This window comes from Mastomys coucha, unplaced genomic scaffold, assembly GCF_008632895.1.
Source record: "Mastomys coucha isolate ucsf_1 unplaced genomic scaffold, UCSF_Mcou_1 pScaffold6, whole genome shotgun sequence".
Taxonomy (NCBI): Eukaryota; Metazoa; Chordata; class Mammalia; order Rodentia; family Muridae; genus Mastomys; species Mastomys coucha.
In genome coordinates, this window is record NW_022196912.1 from 96,357,805 (window position 1) to 96,378,454 (window position 20,650).

The 20,650-nt window shown below is 42.8% G+C and overlaps 1 protein-coding gene across 5 annotated transcripts in view; it reads right to left on the bottom strand.

Moving 5' to 3' along the window:
- Slc8a3 (solute carrier family 8 member A3) overlaps positions 1–20,650 on the bottom strand; it is a 217,254-nt gene that overhangs the window by 115,961 nt on the left and 80,643 nt on the right. For all 5 annotated transcript variants that reach the window (XM_031356006.1, XM_031356004.1, XM_031356005.1 and 2 more), the window contains one exon: positions 2,917–4,761. In XM_031356006.1, coding sequence (XP_031211866.1) covers positions 2,917–4,700 — 1,784 coding nt within the window. In that variant the 5' untranslated portion in view covers positions 4,701–4,761. The remainder of the gene's footprint in view (positions 1–2,916; positions 4,762–20,650) is intronic.

Below are 20,650 nucleotides of genomic sequence, written 5' to 3' on the forward strand. Positions count from 1 at the left end.
CCCCAGTTCCAGTACTCCTAATAGAGCATGTAACTTGGTAGTACCTACATGACTGTAGTCAACACAAAAGTTCCAATATTGCCAGGCTTAATATATATTGGGCAAATAATTCTTCCTAAGATCAGTCGGTTCCTGTCCAAGTACCTGAAGGGGTCAAACTCAGTTCCCAGATTGGCTTTGCAGTTAGAAAGCCTTGTTAGGAACTGAGCTGCTGCTATGTTGGGGTTGAAAGCTGGAATTGGAACATATCCATTCTTGGCTCAATTAAGCAAGTTGTTTGAAAAGCTGCTTTTGTGGTTTGATCAGGACCTTATTCTGTAACTATAAGAAATTCTCCATCATGATGTGTACTTCCAATAATAATGTTTAAGTGTTCTAGAAGGCAAAAGGCCCTGTCCGGCTCAAATATGTCATAAGTTAGGGTGAGGACTCTTCACAGTGACCAGAAACTAGCATGCTCTCATTAATTGTAGTCACACAGAGATCTAAGTAACCTGATCTTCTCAATGGTGTCTCCTGAAAATACTGTTTAGTCACCGCACTACAGCTACCAACCGTTTGCTGCACACACCATGAAACCAGAACATCTCCAGGCATTACAGTAAGTCCTGTAAGAAAGCTACTACTCCTACTTAACCACTGAGGAGATTATGTCATAGGTAATAGATTTTTCCTATTCATGTGGTTACATCAGCAGAGAAGCTAGACTTCTGGCCAAAAGTATCCAGAGTCCCTGGTTCTTCTACTACATAGCACTGTCAGCTCTGGTTATACACAGTTTAAATCACCATGGATTAGACTAACAGGCCCTGAGCTTTCTAGTCTTCAGTAAAGGAAGTCCAAAGGATCAAACCATACTGAAATCAATCAGTGGTGCAAAGGGATAGTTAGAAACATAAACTTGCTTGCCAAGGAACATGTCCATATGCATGTATACATACATACATACACACACACACAGAGAGAGAGAGAGAGACAGAGAGAGAGAGAGACAGAGAGAGAGAGAGAGAGAGAGAATGTTTTGAGAAAATATAGTCATACTCAGAGGCCCTAGGTAGATAACATATCATTAAGAAAATGAAGAAATTAGGGACCAATTTTTTACCTCATCCAAGCTAGCTATTCATGACAACAGAAGATAAATATTGAATGGGAATTTCCCCAAATCTAGCCAATTATAAGAGATTGTGTGGATTTGACATCATCTAATGCCTGAAAATAAATACTTGCATGCCAATATTACCATAAACATGTGTGAAATTTCACTAAGTTCGTCTTCCCAGTGAGAGCCTCGCTTTATCTGTATGTGTGAATACTTTCCTTAGAGCATATAGAAATAGGTAGTATTCTCTGGAAGGCATGAGTTCTTATGCTAACAAATGATTATCTTTCCCAGAAAAAAAAATTACTAAACAGTGTTCTAACAAATCAATTTGTTGACAGCTTTTTCCCTTTAGGAGGCAGTATCCCCTAGCCTATTCTTTTAGCAAGTGAGAATATGACCCCACACTCAATGCCTACATTTGGGTTCAGAAGATTTTAGAGAGGAAAAGAAGTATATGACAATCTCACCTGTCTCCAGGCAAGGAACATATTGTTATTTTTACTCTTTATATAACAGGGTTTCCTTTCAGAATTACTAAGTGACTTGTCCAAAGTCAGAAGAGATTGGAAAATACAGCAATAGAATCCCTAGGGTCATTCCGCTGTTTCCAGCAGAACCAAGACTTTTAGAGTGTTGTCCCATGGCTGGACCCGAGGAGAAATGCTTCAATAGCACTTTTCCTGAGGCCTATGGACATTCCCCAACACCCTTTTCCAGGAGTTCCTTCCCTCCCTTCCCTTCTGTTTTCTGAATGATTCAATGCCGCACAAGTAGAAGCTACAGTTTTCATCCTCCTTTCTCTTCCTAACCCTATCTCCTGCCTATAGAACAGTAGGTATCCCGAGATAGGTCCCTTTCTCATTGGCATCCTCCTAAGCTTCCTTGAAAAGCTGACCCTACCATAAGCTAAGAAAGCCATTCTTCCCACTCCCACCATGCTATCAATACAAGCCGAAGGGTCAGTGAGGAAGGATGACCGGAGCATAGTCTCTTGGGTTCTGATGGGCTGAATAGAGCAATGAGTGGTGAAATAGTTCAAAGCAGCTCTAAATTGTGAAACAGAAGATGTATTTTCTCCCACAAATCTCCCTCACTGCATTGCCAAAAGCTGGAGCTTATACTTCAGCCAAGATGCAAAAGACAGTGGTCCTCAGCACTCTCCTTCTCTATGACACTTGCAGTACTCTGGTCATATTGACTTGCCTCATTCGGGTTAGACAAGCCTTGTTCCACAAAATAGTGTATTTTGAGACATTGCCAAGTTTCAATCAATTTTTCCAATCTCTTAGTGGGAAGAGCAGTGTCTGGAATCTGGCTATGCAACACACCTGCAATGTGGTACTGAGGGGAAATAAGCTACTGCCAGCTGTTTTCTTAAGGATATAATGACCAGACTATTATTGTCCTGGAACAGTAGTTCCCAAACTCATAATCTTTGGTTTGGAAGAGGGAGGAAGGAGAAGTCTGTGTATTTCCCAGCTCCTGTTCGGTCATAAGTGTTCTTCAAGATCTTACAAAACCTTCTGACACCTTACACCTCTATTGTTCATCATTTTGAATGTCAATGGACAAAATACTCTGTGTCCTTAGATCTGAACAAAGTGTCCAGACAATTTAGAAAGAGAAAACTGAAAGAGGGCCTAGAAGCAGGGCCTGTCCAGTAGTGTCTGCTGCTCCCTCATACCTGTGATGAAAGCAAAGTTTGGGATTAACACAAATACAAGGGAATACTGTAAGGAGCAGTACTAAAGCACAGAGAGAGATGACGCAGAATGGGCTATGGAGGAATGAAATACAGGAAAGTTACTTACACTGTTTCATCATTCTTGAACTCCAGTTCCCCATATGTATCTTCAAAGTCCTCACCACCACCCTTGGCTGTCCCTTCTACTGTCCTAAAAGGGACGATGACCGTGCCCCTGGCACCTGATGTCCTCAAAACCTTGACTTCCATAACACCAATACTTTCACTGACATGAATGGAATCACATTCAAAGGTGAAAATTCCTGCATGGTCATCATCCAAGATGGTTACTGTGGCCACACAAGGGGAAGCCAGGACAGCCCGCGGCAAAGGAAGACTATTGAGTATTGCTGGAGGCATCCCCTCCTCCAGCTGCTCCTCTTCTACACGGACATTGCTCAGCCTCACAAAGAAGTGTTCATCCTCCTCAAAAATGTCATCATCAATGATGCCCACAGAGAACTCCTTCTGAGTCTCTCCTGGCTTCAGAACCACAGTGCCCTCTGTGAACTCATAGTCCGCCCCTGCATTGGCAGAACCGTCCTCTGTTTTGTAGTCCACGTACATGGTCTTGGATATATCTCCCCCTTTCCTCACCACAGTCAGGAGGACAGCTCCACAGTTCTCCAGGCACTGATAAGAACATGGGTCAAAGAAGACCTTAGAGGCAAAGTCCTCTGGCTCATCAGTATGAACCTCGCTCATGCTGGAGGTCTTCTTGGCTTGCTCCGCTGCATGTTTCTTAAGTATATTGCCCGCACCAGTCATCATTCGGGTGGCTTGGATGCGGTAAAAAGCACGGCTCTTCTGTTGGTGGGAAAGAGCATAGTAATTGGCCATCTCTACCAGCTGATCTAAGTCCTTTTCTGGGTGTTTTTGTTTCAGATCCTTAAGAATCCGAATCATTTCCCTGCGAGATTCATCTACCTCCTTTCCTTCTAAGGGTATAAGGTTCCCATCTAGGAAGTGAGAATTCATCATTTTCCCATCCATCTCAATGCCCTTAGGGTGGTCACCCTCTGTCTCAATGATAATTCCTCGGTGTTTATCTGTACGGTATTTTTTGTGCATGTATTTGTAGAAGAGCAGTCGCTTATCTGCCACCCAAGCCAGCAGGACACACACTGGAAAGAAGAAGAGAGTAAGGAGGCCTTCCCAAACCTGGACCACACCAGGAGAGAAGACTGCCAGGATCATATAGAGCCAAATATAGGCAAAGATGCTCCAAGCAGCTGTGACGAAGAAGACTCGCAGGTGCTTGATCTTTCGAGTCTCCCCATCTGGTATCACATAGACACAGATACCAATGATGATGAACATGTTGAAGGCCGCACTGCCGACGATGGTAGATGGTCCCAGATCACCAGCAATGAACCCATGACCACACACCTCAATTAAAGATAGGAGAATCTCTGGAGCAGAAGAGCCCAGGGCCATCAGGGTCAGATTTGAGACAGTTTCATTCCATACCCGAATTGTAGTTGTGCTGGTCTCTCCATTGGGCTTCTTGATGGTCACTTCCCTCTCTTGGGAGGTAATAACTTCAATAGATGCCATGAATCGGTCAGCAATGATAGACACCCCAAGGAACATGTATATCAGGGCCACAAAATAGACAATGACCCTGGCAATCTTGTCCCCAAGGGAAGGGTTCTCCGGATACCAGATTGGCAAGATGACACCCTCCTTGCAGTCTGATGACCCTGAACAGGATTCATTGTTCCGCCCCACATTGGGCACACCCCCCAAGTCACCAGCCTCTGCTCGAAGACCATTCAGGAAGAGCACAAAAGTAACCAGCCCAAAATGGAGGAAGGCAGAGGTGAGAGGCTGCAGCCGTAACCACGCCATACACAAGACTTAGGTTCTGGCTCCACCACAGCACCAACGGTCCTCCCGACAGGCCTGAGACCTAGAAAAAAAATCAGAGAGGCAGGAAAAGGCATGAGAAAAAAAATAAGGGCAACAATTGGCAGGTTCCTACCAACACAAATGGATGGTTCACCTCAATTGACATATGGCACTGACATATGGGGCCGTCTCTCACTTGGAAAATAGATGTCAATGGAAGACACAAATAGCTTCTCTGTCCTCAAAAGCCATCTGGTAGAGATTCAGTTGAAGAATGGTTTGAAATAGCTGGCAAGACTAGGGATGGAAATCCAAGTGATACCTCCTAGTACTCAGTTGTAGCTCCATTTGCCTCTAGAATCAACTTAAAATAGATGCTTATTCCTCATCTTCCTTCTCATTTGCACTGTTGCTAGAATTTCAGTCTCCCCTGCCCTGTGTTCATACTTAAGAACCTTGCACAGTTCAGGTTGGTGAGCATATTTGCTCAACTGAGCAAGCTATTCATGGGCTGGTCCTTGGTATAGCACATCTTGCTCTGGGTGTGATTGAACTCTTGAGAGTGAAAGCGCCTTCCTCCAATACCAAACTTCTGGAGGCAGCCAGGAGCTCTAAGGCTTCCTGTAAAAAAAAAAAATCATAAAATTGATTTCACAGTGAATGCTGCAGTGTGTACCTCAGACACTGTCCACTGTGCCTTCTGAACTCTCCACCTGTTAAACCTTGTATAGAACAGTCTATGAGTATGATTATCATTCAGCCACTGAACTCCACATGAAAACATGGAAGGGGCCAGGAAGTAGAAATTGTTACAAATAAAACATGTGAATGGTTCTCATATACAGATTTTTAAAGACTTGAGGTGAATCTAGGAATGACATACAGCTTCATCAGTTGGGCTCAAAGCACTGAGCAGTAACTGTGCATGGAAGAGAATAGAGGGATATTCATTATTTTCAGTTGAGGCTATGAGCTTCTGATCATTTGAGGCTATACGACCTTTCACTTACTGACTCACTCACACAGACTAGGGATGAAAACAACCAAGTGATCTATTATTTTTTTTTATAAGCAAGCTGCCACCTTCCCCTCCACTAGAATCCTATGGAGTGTAACTAGTAATGCAGGGCTGTGGACTTCTGTTTGTGCAGTACCTTAAAGGTGTCATGGTCTCTACTGTCCCCATTGGCTGTTCTTTTTTCCACTGGCTCTCGTTTCTGAAAGCAAAGCCTCCCCTGACACCCGTCTACCAGTTATTTGTGAGCAATACCAGGGGTTAGTCTGCAAACGTTCCTCTCCATCCTGCTCTGTAGCCAGTCCAGCACCAATCCAATCAGCACTCTTTATGATCTTAACCATCACCATCATGGCCCAAGCCATCACGGCTACTTAGCCCATGCACCTGCTGCAGTAGCCTTCCGACTAAAAGCCCCATTTCAACTCTTGCCAGAGACTGAATTTCAATTCTACTTTCCTTGCTCAGCTGTAGTAATACTGGGATTCTGGGACTCAAATTTAGGATCCCACACGTGCTAGACAAGTACTCTACCACTGAGCAATATTCCCAGTCAATCATAGAAATAAATAAATAAATAAATAAATAAATATCAATACAAAACTCCAACCAAACAACAACAAACAATCCACACATAAAAAATATAATCCCCTAGTTGAAGCTCTTTCATGGTTTTCCTCTTGTTCTTGATATAAATCCTTGACTCCCTGCTGTGACCAGCCAAGTCTTGCAGGAGCCTCCTCTTTCATTATCTTCCCAGATCATCCCCAGTCACTCTCTCACTACACTTTAAAAATGTCCTTCCTTCATATCACCAAGATTTGACAAGCTAGGCTCCGACTCAGAACCTTTGCCCATGCCATTATTCATACTTGAAAGGAGAGTTTCTTCTTTGTACCTTCCAATCACAATGCCTTGTATCAACGGTCACTTTCTAGAACAAACAATAACTTCCTCTCATTGATAAAAATGGATGTTTTTTTTTTCTGTTATTTACTCTCATTGGATTCGTTCCCTCTATGACATTTTAGACACTTTGGAATTCTGTGTTTCTTTTTTATTATTAGATGAATTATGTGTTATCCATAAAGATGAGATGACATAAGAACAGGGGTTAGCTCCTATTTACTGTGGAATCCTAAGTAGATGTTAGCAGTGTTCAGTAAATGTGTACTTTTGAAATTAATAAATGTAGCTACCAAAAAAAGCTTCCTGAGAGATCAATCAGCCTTCTTCAAAAACTATTTTATGATCTAAATTATAGCTAATTTCTTCGGGGATATATAAAGATCTCATAGACAAATCATTATTCAATTTTAGAGGTTGTATAGGTTCTCTTTAAATTTCTAAAATTCACATTCAGTATCCAGTGCATACTGCAAAGGTCTTCCTTTCAAGGAGCTATGGATTAACTCCCCCCCCCCCACTTTTTTTTTACTGCCCAGGACAGCAGCCAAAGGCTAAGGCTCACATCAGTCCAGAAACTGGTCCTCTTAACAGTGGCTTGAAGCCTCTGCCTTTGACCTCACTCAAAGGATAAAGGGGTCATGAAATAACCATGGAGGAATGGAGTGCTTGAAGATGTTCAGCATCACAGTTCAGAGGTTAAAAATGGTCTTGGAGTGGGGCTACTGTAATATGCCCAGAGATCCCAGTCACAAGTCTGACACACATTCACCCTTGGGAAATGTGAACAGAGGAGGAATTTTGGTTTCTTGCCTCTACTTTGAAAACTCCTGACACAGTGGATTCTCATCCCCATGCAGGAGGAGATGACGGTGAAGTAGCTTTTGAATCAAGAGCCCACAGTGACAGAAGGTGGCATCCTCAAGTGTAGGCATCCTCAGGTGAGAAAGGACATGGGGCATCATAGTGGTAGTTGTCCCGATCAACAGAGGAGGGGCACTCTTAGTTATTCTAAGAATGCAGCCAGAGACTTAAGAGGGTTCTATAGACAAACTATGGTGCCAGGTTTTCATGGGAAATAAATATACACTGTCCCTGGGCTGGAACCAGAGGATGGCTTCTTTGAGGAAACATGCTGGAGACAAGAACAAAAGGAAAAGACAGAAAGGCAATGGGCTAGTAAGCAGCCGACCAGCATTTGGAGTTGAAGGTAGAAAATACTTTGAGTGCAATACTAGCTCTTCTAGTCCCACTGGGAAATAGATGCTGGTTGTGAGACTGTAAGGGGACCACTACAATGGCCAAGGCTATCTTTTTTTTTTTTTTTTTTTAAATGCCATTGGTCCAGAAACTGAGACAGATTCTAACCTGCTAGGGTGTCTCCTCACCCTCTTAAAGACCCAGACTCGGGAATAGGATAACTTGAAAAAGATATTACAGTAATTACTTAAAAGCATTTACTATACACATCATGCTACCTTTAGTATTTATAAGAAACCTATATAGTTAGCAACATTTTTATTTTTATATTTTGGAGAAAAGTGAGTCTTTTTTAAATCATTTACTCAAAGTGTAAGGTAAAAAAAACAAAAAAAACAAAAAAACAAAAAACATTAATAGAGTCAAAACACACAGGGAAATGGACTAAAATGTACCATTTTGACCAGTCAATTTTACCAAAATTTACTGTTGTCTGGTAAATGGTACATGGGAACATTGATGGCACCGCAGTTGGCTTCTAGTCTGATATGGACTCAGGAGCAACATGAGCTCGAGAGCAGCATGACTGTGTCATTGTTCCCACATAGAAGACACTAACCATTTCACAGAGCTTCTGAGTCCCCAGACTTACAGGGCTATGCTGGCTGCCTGTTCCTGCTATGCTGGCTGCCTGACACCCACCCAAACACTCTTCTTCTCGTCATTCAGCTTGACAAATATTGACAAAAGCCTGCGATTTGCCACTACATGCCAGTGGGTAAAATGAAAAATGAGACACAGTGTTTGCCCACAAAGGTACACTTGAGCGGGAGTAAAAAGACATGAACATAGACAGCTTTCCTATGGATGTGGGGTAAGGGCAAATGCTGTGGATACTCAGGGAGGGCACTGAGCCAGACTGGGATTCGGGGAGGCGGTTCTGAAGGAGATGATCCCTAAAACAGGTCTTCAAGCATGAATGGGCCTTAAAAAAAAAAACCAGATAGAAGAAGAAAAGAAAGAAGGAAGGGCCATTCTGGTTAAAGAGAAAGGCTTAAGCAAGAACACGGAGGCTTGAGGAGGGCGGCCTTGTGCCTTGGATTACAAGGAATCCAGTCTGGGGAAGAGGAGCCAGAAGAAGCCGATGGCAGGAGAGAGTACATTCCCCACAGGGTTTCTAAGGTAGGCCAAGAAAATGGGATTTTATCCTAAGACAAAGAAAACCAATATTTTAAACAAGTGAATGACATGGTCTGATTTGTATTTAAAAACAAAAAACAAAAACAAAAAAACAAAAAACAAAAAACAAAAAACCACTTTCCCCAAACCTTAAGATAGCTATAGAAGAATCATTCATTATACATCATGGGACAGAGCAGATGCAGATGAAAAAGAAACTATTCAACACAGAGTGACCCTCTGCCCCTGTTCTGCTCCCTCAGCAGAATGCATGTCCTGGCTCAGCTCGTGACCTCCTGTGTGTTTCCCGGCTTATTTTCCTAATGTGCTGCCCCACAACCCCCAGGGCCTTCTGCAAGGTGTCTGTGTCCTCAGCAGTGGCTCCTGACATCTTTTAATATCAATGGCAAATTTAATTAAAATCACTGTTCCTCTGCCTGTCCAGATCATTAATAAAACAATGCCACCAGGCTAGACTGAACAATTCTCCCTCCTGCTACACCCTCTACTTTCTCCAATGGGAACAGAGCTTAGGGCCTGTAACCAGCCTCGGTAGAGTCATTCTGCTCCCCTTCTAAACCTGGGCCCCACAGGCATCACAGCCAATTGACATTAAAGTTATAGATGCAGCATGCCGACCCTTGCTCTGTCTGACATGTCATCTGGCACAGACACATTACAAAGCTTCCTGCATTTCCTCTGTCCCCCTTGGGGGAGGGGAGATATTCGGGCACAGTCCTTGTGTCCAAGCAAGACACCCTGAGAAATGCAGCCACTCAACTCCTTACTCTGTCTAAAGACTATGAGATAAGCTAAAGAGCTTATTAGATAGCCTGGCTGACACAATAGGACCTGGATCCATGGAGGAACACATAATGATACTCAATGCTTTTCCTGCATTATTATTTCTCCTAGTCTTCCCAGGGATGAAGGCTTTATCAGATCCATTTTACAGATGGCACATTAGAGCTAAGAAAGGCTAAGTAATTTGACTAAGATCACAGTTACTAAAGGAGAAATGTAGGCATCTGAATTTTGAGAGTCTGCTTCTGGAACACATGATGTTGTGTCCCAGCTTTGGGAATCTTTTTGAGCAAGAACCCAAAGAGAACAAAATGAGTCTTTCTGGATGCAGAGGCGTCCCCCACAAGCCTGGAGGGTCTACATTCCCCGAGGCAGCTTGGAGCAATAGAAAGCCTTGGATTTGAAAGCAGAAAGCAAGATTCATTCCTAGTTGTGTTCCAGTGAATGGGAGACCCTGGAAAGTCCACGGTACTCTCAGGGTAATACCTGAATCACCTATAAAGCTCAGGTTGGGTTTGACAGCTTTTATAGTTATTTAATTCAAAGATGTTTTGATCATTGGGAAGGTACACATTTAAGCGAGATCAGCCCACAGCGGTGGAAGAGCCAGGCTTGGAGTTTAGACTCCCAAAGAGAAGGTAGAATATAAAGACTAAGCCAAGGGTAGGAAGAGAAGGCTAAGACAAGGTCAAGGAGAGTCTTCATTCTGGATTTACCAAAAGCCTGTTGGACTGAGTCCATTTTGTAAGAAACTGTTCTTTGTCGATTTAGGCTCAGACACTGTGCTAGTGATTGGGATACAGCCATTAATGAGTATAATTCACATCAAGCCTTATAGAACTTATCTTCTAATGAAGGATGGAGATAAATAAAGATAAGTATAATTAATTATAACCATATCCTGGGAGGTCATTGATACTCTTTCCTTGCTCCGCTCTGAACACACAGGTAAGTGGCTCTGTGGTGGAAACATGAGGAATGGCTGAAGTACAGCAGAGCTTTAAAATAATGTGGAAAACCTCACAGCAACACAGGGAGTCTCTGATCTCATGAAAATGTCATCTTTTACCTCTTGACATTCTCATGCTTTAATGGCACCTGAACTGTATGATGATGTTATGGAAGCCTGCAGACAATCTTCCAGGAAATGCTACACACAAGAAAAGAAAGTCCATGGACAGAGCAGAGCGTCTGTCTCCTCATACTATATATGAATCATGAACTTTAAAGGGATAATAAATAAATGATCACATGCATCCATTAAGAATATATTCAATGCCTGGCATTGTGCTAGGAACTTTTGTTTCTTCTGTTTAACACCCCACAGTGCCACAATGAGATGGGCATCATTCTGCGTTTTAGAAATGAAGATATGGGGGCTCAGTGGTTTGATAAGTCACAAGAGATCCATTAGTCAAGCAAGTGTGACATCTGAGCTTTTGAAGTCAGTTTGTCAAATGCAGAGTCTGTTTCTAAGCTCCAGGGAATGAGAGGATGGTGGAATAGTGTAGCAACCTGGGTCTCAAGGCACTCTGCTTCATCTGGGAAGCGTTCCCTAATGATGTCTTCCTCTACTTTAAAAATGACTTATTTGTTTTGTTAAGACTTGATTAGCACATTGTCTTGAGATTATCTGTGTATGGGCATAATGTCTACATTTTTTCTAAAATGAGGAATTGCAACTCAACTCAGAAAAGATTTTGTTTAATTTTTTTTTAAAGAAGTGAGGTGTTTTTTTTTTTTTGTATGTATGAGTGTTTTGTCTACATGTGTGTATGTGCATTACCTGCATGAAGTGCCTATGAAGGCCAGAAGAGGGCATCAGATTCCTTGTTACTGGAATGATAAACAGTTCTGAGCTGCCATGTAGGTGCTGAAAACCAGAGCTTCTAAAAAGTAGCCAGTACTATTAATTACTGAGCAATCCATCCATCTTATTCTCAATGAAAATCTACTAATCTGGGCTAAAATGTTGAACTTTGACATCCTTTGTCACTATAAAATTCCCTGATTCAAAGATACATTATAATTTATTAAACTCATAAAATCTAGATAATCTAGGGCACCACCAATGCCAAGAACAGTCCAGAGACCTGGGAGGAATGGAGCCTCTGCTTTGGTTAAGTCTGCTTTCCTGTTAATGAATCTACATCTTCATGTAGTCTTCCCATGGCTGCAAACTATGATTTAAGTAATTCTATATTCTAGAGATGTCTGTGCATCAGAATAACTTTTGAGCCCTGAAAAGTGTAGAAATATAGATTCAACCTCAGCTCTAAGTTTAGGCTTCCTAATAGTAAAGCCTACTAGATATTTGTATTTTTATAAAGTTCCTTCATTGATCTTTGAGATACTGCTAAGTCTGAGAGTCTTAAGAAAGCAAATCAGAAGAAATGTCTCTAAAAAGACTTTCATAAGAAAGTCTCAAGAAAGAAAAATATGTGTATCACAAGGATTTCAACCAGACTTCTAGTACATCATGAGTTGGTCTACAAGTGAGTACAATAAAGTCTTACTGTATAGCAGGCATCTGATCTTCATGGGCTCCTATTTGTTTTCATGCCTTGACAAGGACAGCATTCTCCATCTATGTAAGGATATTTTCCCTTTGCTGTTCTCTCTAAACTTGCCATTTTACACTTTTACTGAAGATATGTAAAAATGGAGTTCTCTTATCTTCACAGGAAAGGGATGCTGTTCACTTGTTTATAACAAAATATTTCTAGTTATGTTTTCCTTTTAGAGATAACAACACAGGCCATCTCTTGATTCTGTGATCTTTTGGTTCATGCATTAACTCACAAACTCATCCTGGTATGCAGCTTAGTTGTGTGACACAGGCTGGCTTATGGTGAGAAGATTAAACCTTTGTTCTAAATTTATTTTTCCCCGCCTACAAACTAAAAAAAAAAAAAAAAAAAAAAAAAAAAAAGTAAGTTCTAAGAGGGCTTAGGGATTTTTATATGAGATTTCTGCATCTGCATTACCTAAACTAGCGTCTAGCATAGAGTAGATGCTTAGTATAGATTTATTGAATGGATATGCAAAAAACTTAGTAAGAATCATAGCCAATGATTTCCCCAACTCTTGGCAATGTTTAACTGGAGATTGGAGAACCATCTGTCAGGGATACTGTGAGCAAAGATTTCCAAATTTGAGTAATATGAACAAAAATATAATCCTCCTTGAGAAGCACACATTGCGTTGGAGCAAAGTGACAGAAAACTGAATAATTAGGACAAAGCAAGTGTTATACTTGGGAGTACATACAATCATGTGTCAAGAAAGTTTGAAGAAGAAAGGGTTAGAATGGCATGGGATCACTGGAACCAGTTCCATGACCCAGCTAACATTGTTATCTATGACTTGAAAACCGAGTGGGAGATAGCTAGGTGAAAGCCAGTGTATTGCCAACATGGATAGCAGGAAGCTCATGCTAGAAGGAAGGTGTGGAAGCCTGAATAAGCACTGTGCATTTAGAGAAAGGCAGACAATGTGAAAACAGCCATTGAAGTAGGTGGGATATCTCTAGAATCCTTGAATGCCTGGCCAAAGGATTTGGGCATCACCATTGAGAAGAATATGAGAAGCAATATAGGCTGAAAGCTTTAAAATCAGAGATAGGATTAGTGTTTTCTTTTAGACAAGCAGTCTGCAGTGATAGCAGTATGGAAAACTCCATGGATGGACAGAATCAGGGCCTACTGGAAGCAAAGGCCAGTTTAGACTCTCTCGGCACTAGGCAGGAGAGGGAGGAGAACCAGGTGCTGAAGAGGACATGGGTTTCAGAGCCAACTAAGTAGAATCAGTCTGAGCTAGAGAACAGTGCCAACAAGGTGACAGAGAAAGAAAAGAATGAAGGGTCGCAGGAAGCTCATCACATTCAGCATCTTCTCCATCAACACTAGTCCAGCAATGCTCCTTCTGGCTCAGAGATCCAGGCTCAAAGAAATGGAAGCTGGAGGAATTGGCACAAAGGCATCCAAGTCATATACCTGCTGAACTTAGGTCTTTATGGAACACTGGACAAGTAAGACCAACAGGAGTTCTCAGCTCTCCAGGAAGAGGGCAGGAAGTCCTTGGAATTGAACCAAGGCACAAGTGTTCTTCTCAGTCTAAAAGAGGGGAAGGGCTGTTGGTTGATTCAGTAACCCAGATATGATAAGCCTTGGAGGCACACTGATGGGAGACTGCTTGTCTCCATCCTCAATGAGCTAACAGAAGTGTACAAAAGATCAGTATCTAAATTCAAGCAAAATATCCAAGGACTTAAAAAAATTTATTGGGGGCATTAGAGAAGGGGTGGGGTTGGACATCCCCTGTCTATCAAAAATAAGAAGGTAGTTCATACAGAAGGAACTAAATGTGTCCCTCCTAGGAAGTAGTGCTAGGAGGAAAATTTTGTTAAGTACAAAATGTTAAGATTAACTCAAAGCCAAGTCTGATTACAAGAAAGCTTTATTCTGGTTATTGATTCATGGGCAGTGGGTGGTAGTGGTTTTAGTATCTGTTGAGTATTCGTTGTATGCCCATAAAACTTGAAGGCTCTTTGAAGATCATGCTGCCTGCCTGTGTTCTCAGATATCCTGGGTACAAACATATGTCACACTCTGGTCTAACCTCTATCCAGTGAGAATTACCATGTGTCACACTCTGGTCTAACCTCTATCCAGTGAGAATTACATACCTTGCCTTGCCTACTGCAACAGAATGATGGCTGCCAATCTTTTCCCATCTCTTATAATCTGCATCCCACAAAACAAGGTGGGTTTTTTTTTCTGAGACAGGGAGGGCCTTGAGTGTAGCCCACTCTGGCCTTGGCCTTCCTAACTTGCATTAATCTTCTAGTGCTGGGATCATAGGCTACTGCTACCAAAACCAACCAGAAATATCTTTTAAAAATATCTACTGCAGAGATAATGCCGTTCCTTGCATCCCTGCTGTTCTGGAAACTCTTTTCCTCTTCTAATGATGAATTTTCTGATTTTACCACCTGTTGTTGATATACTTTAAGCTCCACTAAGATAAGGTTATCTAACATTTCTTAAAAAGATAACTGGATCTAACTGTGGACATATCCACAGGTCACTTTTTTCACTTCATCCAGGTCTCAGATGCCATCTTCCTTGTCAGATTCTCCCCATACATCCTATGAGGGTGGCCCTTCTCCTGGACTTGTTGTCACAACACATGTCATTACTTTCATAGCACGTGTCAGTTTCTGAACACATTGTTGGTTTTGTCGATATGTTTGTTGGCTTATCAAGGAATAAAAATTCTATTTGGGCAAGGAATGTGCCCTCTCCATTCACCACAGTGCTTTAGTCTGGCATAAGGGGGGCTCAGTAAGTATTTATTGGATGGATGAATGAATGAATAATGATTATAGTATTAAGTGATTCAGAAACCATGTCTGTTGAGAGGGAATATCTAATGCCCATCTGAAAACACTAGGAGAAACAACAGAACCACATGGTTTTGGAGCATAATCTAAGTCCAAATCAACGCAGTTCCCCTTCTGAACTCTAGTCCTTTCTCTTGCACCTCCTTCTAGGGTATGTGATAATGACAACCAATATTTGTACTTCATTATTTATTCAACAAAGGTTTAGCCAGTTGATGTGCTAAGAGTTTACAAAGGCTTCCTCCCTTGAACGATCTTGTTTTAGCTTTTTTGTGAGGGTGATCACACGGATGAAGAACACAGTCAACCGTGTTCAGTCAGCTGCCAAGGCTTCTGCACCAGTAAGTATGGAACCAAGACTAGATCTTCCTCCTATGACTACAGAAGTCTCCTTGCACCAGGCCTGAAGGAGTATGTAAGATGAGGAAGGGCCAAGAAAAAGCAATCCCTGAATTGAAAGGACATTGGGGTAGAGGATAGACGTGTGAGAAACATGGCATAGCCTAGAGCAGATGTCACTTTTCTCCCTGCCCCTGGCCATTTCAGAGAGTCCACCTCCAGACTCTGGTGTTGACACTACTCATGGAGAGAGTGCTGACATCCTTGTGACTCGTGGCTGAATGTCACGGGGAGGCTGGAAAACACAGTCCTTCACGCAAGTTTTCTTTAGACTATTCTCCCGAAACTTGATTCATCTTAATGCCATTTCATTTAGCTGAAGTTTTAAAATGTTGAAATATGGAATTAAATCATGTCACTGCCTAAATGAGAAACAAATGGAGTCTGGCAAGCAGTCAGGGTCATCTCTCTAAGACATAGTTAGGGGCTTCTCTCATGCAGTCAACTCTAGTGGTGTGTGGGCCTCCCTTTCACAAGGAGCAACTTCTATATGCTGTCTTTGAAACTGTGCTCTTTGTCTTAAATCCCTTCTTGATTCCCTTTAAGTTCAACACGGCTCCTGTCCCTTAGTTCCTTCTGAGGAGCAAAAAGGCACAGGCACAAGGTGGTTCTTCCAAGGAGTATGGTGATGTAGGTAGTGTGGCTGGAGCCCATGGAAGGCTCCAAGGCACTGTGTTTGTTCCAGATTCTTAATAGTTTACATAGATTTTAATGTGTTCACCACCCTAGGGGGAAGAAGAGTTGAGGTTGAAACAGGGTGGTTGGAACATTTGGGGTCCTAGAGCACTGCCATTCATTTTGAGAAAGCCCTAAAGTATTAAAATAGAAGGCAACTAGGGACTGCACACTGAGGACAATGAACTAAGGTTCATTGAGTATATTCAATTCCTAAAACTGATGGACATCCTGTTGTAGGCAATGCACAAGGAGCTGGTAATAAGGCATAGGTACAGGGAGCTATAGGCACAGGCTCTAGGAATATCCTGGCCACCAGAAGACTGCCCAGAAATGAAGGAGAAAAGGAAAACCAGGAGGGGGGCAGATTCTTTGAGCAGAAGTGGATGAGAGACCATAGAAGAGCTCTACCCATCAGAAGTCCAGCAAGGACAGCTCTAAGGAGCTGATGGTCAACACTATCTGTTGGAGGTGAGTATGGGATGAGAGAGCAAATGTTCTCTATAATTTGGAGGGTGAGAGGTCCTAGAGTAGAAGGTGGAGAAAGGTGGGAAGTGATGAGCAACTGAGAGACAAGGAAATACACCAATGATCACAATACTGTTTCAATCATTTAATAAAGGTAAGAGGATGGTGGGGAGGGGGAAGGGGACAGGCAGCACTCTGTTTAGAGAGGGACTTGTGGAGAGACAAGATTCTGTGTTAAAAGAGCAAGATATTCCAGATAAGAGAAGGAGTCCAGTTTAGGAAGAGAGTGGCAGCTATTAGGGAAAGAGATTGGGGGATAGGGATTCCTGGTCCTGAAAGTAGTGACAGGGTAAAAAGAAGAAGAGCTGAGTGGAACAGATTCCACACAGAGGAAGAGTGTTGACTGCATCACAGTCTTCTCCTTTCTACAGGACACTGAGTCTCTCTCCTCTCAAGGGACTTAGAAAGTACCACCTGGAAGCCAGGGTAGAATTAACTTCTAGTCCTACTTCCTCACATGACCTGGTACCTTTGTGCACACAGGACCACTTACCTGTCAATCCAAGTGGCAAGAATCTCCTTGGCCTGTTCCACACTATGTCTAGGATGAAATGAAGTAGTTTTCTTAGTAGGTGTGACTCTGTGAACACTAGCCAAGTATCCAGGATCCTGCAATTAGATTTATCCATTCCCCATACAGTTCTTTAAAGAAATCTATCTTCATACACATGTGAATTTTTAAATCTAGAAGTCTTGCTCCACAGTCTCTACAGATTTAATATAAATGTAAGTCCTTCTCATTCTTCCGGGCTCCTTCAGAGTTGGGGAGAGGGAGCTTTTATATCCTCAAAGATCTCCCCAGTTCTCATAGTTCTGGGTTTGTCTTCTTCTGTGCTCAGGAAGTGTGTCTTATACATCTACAGCCATTTCTGTCTTCTGAGGCTTCTCTGCCCAGGACTGAGTTTAGAATGTCTATTTAAGACACACGAACATATGAACAGTGAAACATAAACCAACCTTATTAAAGAAAAGTAGCGGATCGTCTTCCTTGAAAGGACATTGTAGAGCTGGAGAGAGCTACTAAGGACTAGGCTCATAACCAAAAGTGTAAGAACACTCAAGTTTGTGCATGAAAACAGATAGAAGAACCCCTTTCTCCACTAGCCTATTTGGGGAATCTAAAAAACTTCCCATTGGCTCTACATTCCAGTTTCAGCCAGTTTCTGCATATTGTATAAAACAACAATTTGATCCTCCACTTCTGGAGTCAAAACTTTTCTAATGCCTCACTGGAAAAATGTCATGTAATTCCTTAGCATGGACAGCAAGCCCTTACAGCTTGACCCTACCCTTCTCTCTTCTCCCTGCTTTCAGCAAAGCTAACCTGAACCCATCCTTCCTTTTTAGCTTAGCTGTTCCCTGAGCCTCAAGACCTGGAGGAGAGGTGATCATTTCTATTTACTTCCACTGATCTGCCATTGCCCCTCATGGGGCAGAAATCACTTTATACAGTAATTGCCTATTCACTGCTTGGTTGTGCCTGCTAGAATGTATGTTTATGAGGAAAGGAACCATTTTATCTTGCTTGCTTCTGTACCTAGCTCTTGTCTGGCAGAGTAGGTGCTTGCTGGTTGCTTGCTTGTTCAATAAATGTCTCCTGGAGAGGACAAGTGAAGGCTTTCTCTTTTGGAGAAAATATTTCACCCTCTAGGCAAAACAACAGGGCTTGAGTAAGGAGAATTTCCCCTCTCTACTTATCAAACTTAATAATGTGAAGAGAAATCAAGATGGTGACATCTCCCAAATCCTGATTGTGGGCAATAGATGTTCCATGCAGAGTGGGAAGCAGTGCCACACAATTGCCTATGGACAATACCCATTGCTGTGACCAGAGATTAGACACACACACACACACTCACACTCACACACACAATCACAAACTGTTCTGTACAGGAACAGAGAAGGGCTGTGGTAAGTGAATCTGGCTGTCAGCTCATGGAAGGGTCCAGTGTGAAGGGATTTTATTTTTGTAGTACTACAGATTAAATAAACACCCTAATCAGATGCTTCACCATTGAGCTACAACCTTGTCTTTCTGCCCCTCCCCCAAGCACCAATTTTTGTTGTTGTTGTTGTTGTTGTTGTTGTTATTGTTGTTGTCAATAATGGGATCTCACTAGATTGTCCAGACAGGCTATGAATTTATAATCCTCCTGCTGAGATTAGAGACCTTGCCTACCAGGCATGGCTTGATTTTACAAACAGAACAAAGCCAACAGCAACAAAACAGAGTTGGCTGAGAAAATTTCTCTTCCTTTTCCTACTGCTTGTAGGCAATAGATGTCCCACGCAGGGTGGGGAAGATATAACAAATCCCTCTGATTCCATTAGTTTAACCACAGGATTACCAAGTGCCTGCTCTATGCTGGCTGGGGACACAAGGATAGGCCCTAGGGATACAGTGTGGATAAACTCAAGCCTTCTTTCCTCTCTTCCTGGAGCTCATTGTCCAGAGCTGCACTAGCTCCCTCCCCCCTTCTCCCCTCCCCCCACCTCTATCGCTCAGTCACATCAGTAAAATTCAGTTGCATCTTAGATCACTTCAAAGTTGTGGGTTCACATTCTGGGTGTACAAAATAAGGAAATCTAGCCTGCTCAGAGAAGGAATGGAAAGCTTTCCATGAAATAGAAAGTAAGGAATGTTAGAGCTGGTCGGGGAAGAACAATAAATATTCCATGGAGAGGGCCTTGCACTATGGCCTTCTGGTCTTCAAGTAAAGAAAGAATCAACAATCAAGTCCCAGTTATGCAGGCTCTGCCCAGGCTCTTTAAACACACACACACACACACACACACACACACACACACCGGGCAGTGGTGGTGTATGCCTTTAATCCCAGCACTTGGGAAGCAGAGACAGGCAGATCTCTGAGTTCCAGGACAGCCTGGTCTACAGAGTGAGTTCCAGGACAGCCAGGGCTATACAGAGAAACCCTATCTTGAGAAAAGCCAACCCGCTCCCTCCCGACCCCCCCCTACACTTATAGTTCATTTATTTAAAGAGACTTGTGTGATGCAGTGCGGACCCAGGGTGACCAGACCCCATTCAGTCACCCAAAACTCTGGTCATTAACCATCCTCTTTTGCAACACTGCAAGGCCTGGCTGTAGGGGCAGCTTTCTCTCAAAGTTAGACAGAGACTGCCAGCAGGGTGGGAAGGTGGGGAGAAGGGCCAGCTGGAGGTCACTGGCCCTTACTTAGTGAACTGATCCCCCCATTTCAGAAAGACCATGGCACAGCCGATAGAGTTGACAACCCGAGGTAAACAAGAGCGCAGTTCAAGTGGATAGGGCACAACAGCTGTGGAAGATTAATCACAGGTCGCAGGAGGCATGCAGGCTTCCCCCACCAGAAGACAGGATGTGTTCCCATTATGTATCCACAGTCCTCCCCCCTTTGGGGGTTTCTTGACCACCCAGGAGCTGGGCACCTGGTGCCCAGCTGCAGCCTACATTTCTGATAAATTGCACCCAATTTCAATCCTTCTGCCTCGGAAACCTTAGCTCCAAACCTTTGGATGCTCGTTTAGTGCCAAAAGAGAAAGAAAGAGACGGAGAGGATAGGAAGCAAGCAGTGAGTGAGGAAATTTACAGCACTGCATTAAAGGCGTCTGGTCTACTTGCCCCCCCCACACACACACACTTCCTGGTTAAAAATAAAACACAACGAATGAAAAAGAAAAACTACCTCCTCCCCTGAAACCCCTCTAGTGAGCCGTTTTCACCCTCTGCCCCAGGGTGGCTCAGGTCCTCAGGGCAGGTCAGCCAGGGCCTGCAGAAGCAGCCTGGCCTTTAAAGGAGGGCTCCTGTCAGAGAGAGAGAGAGAGAGAGAGAGAGAGAG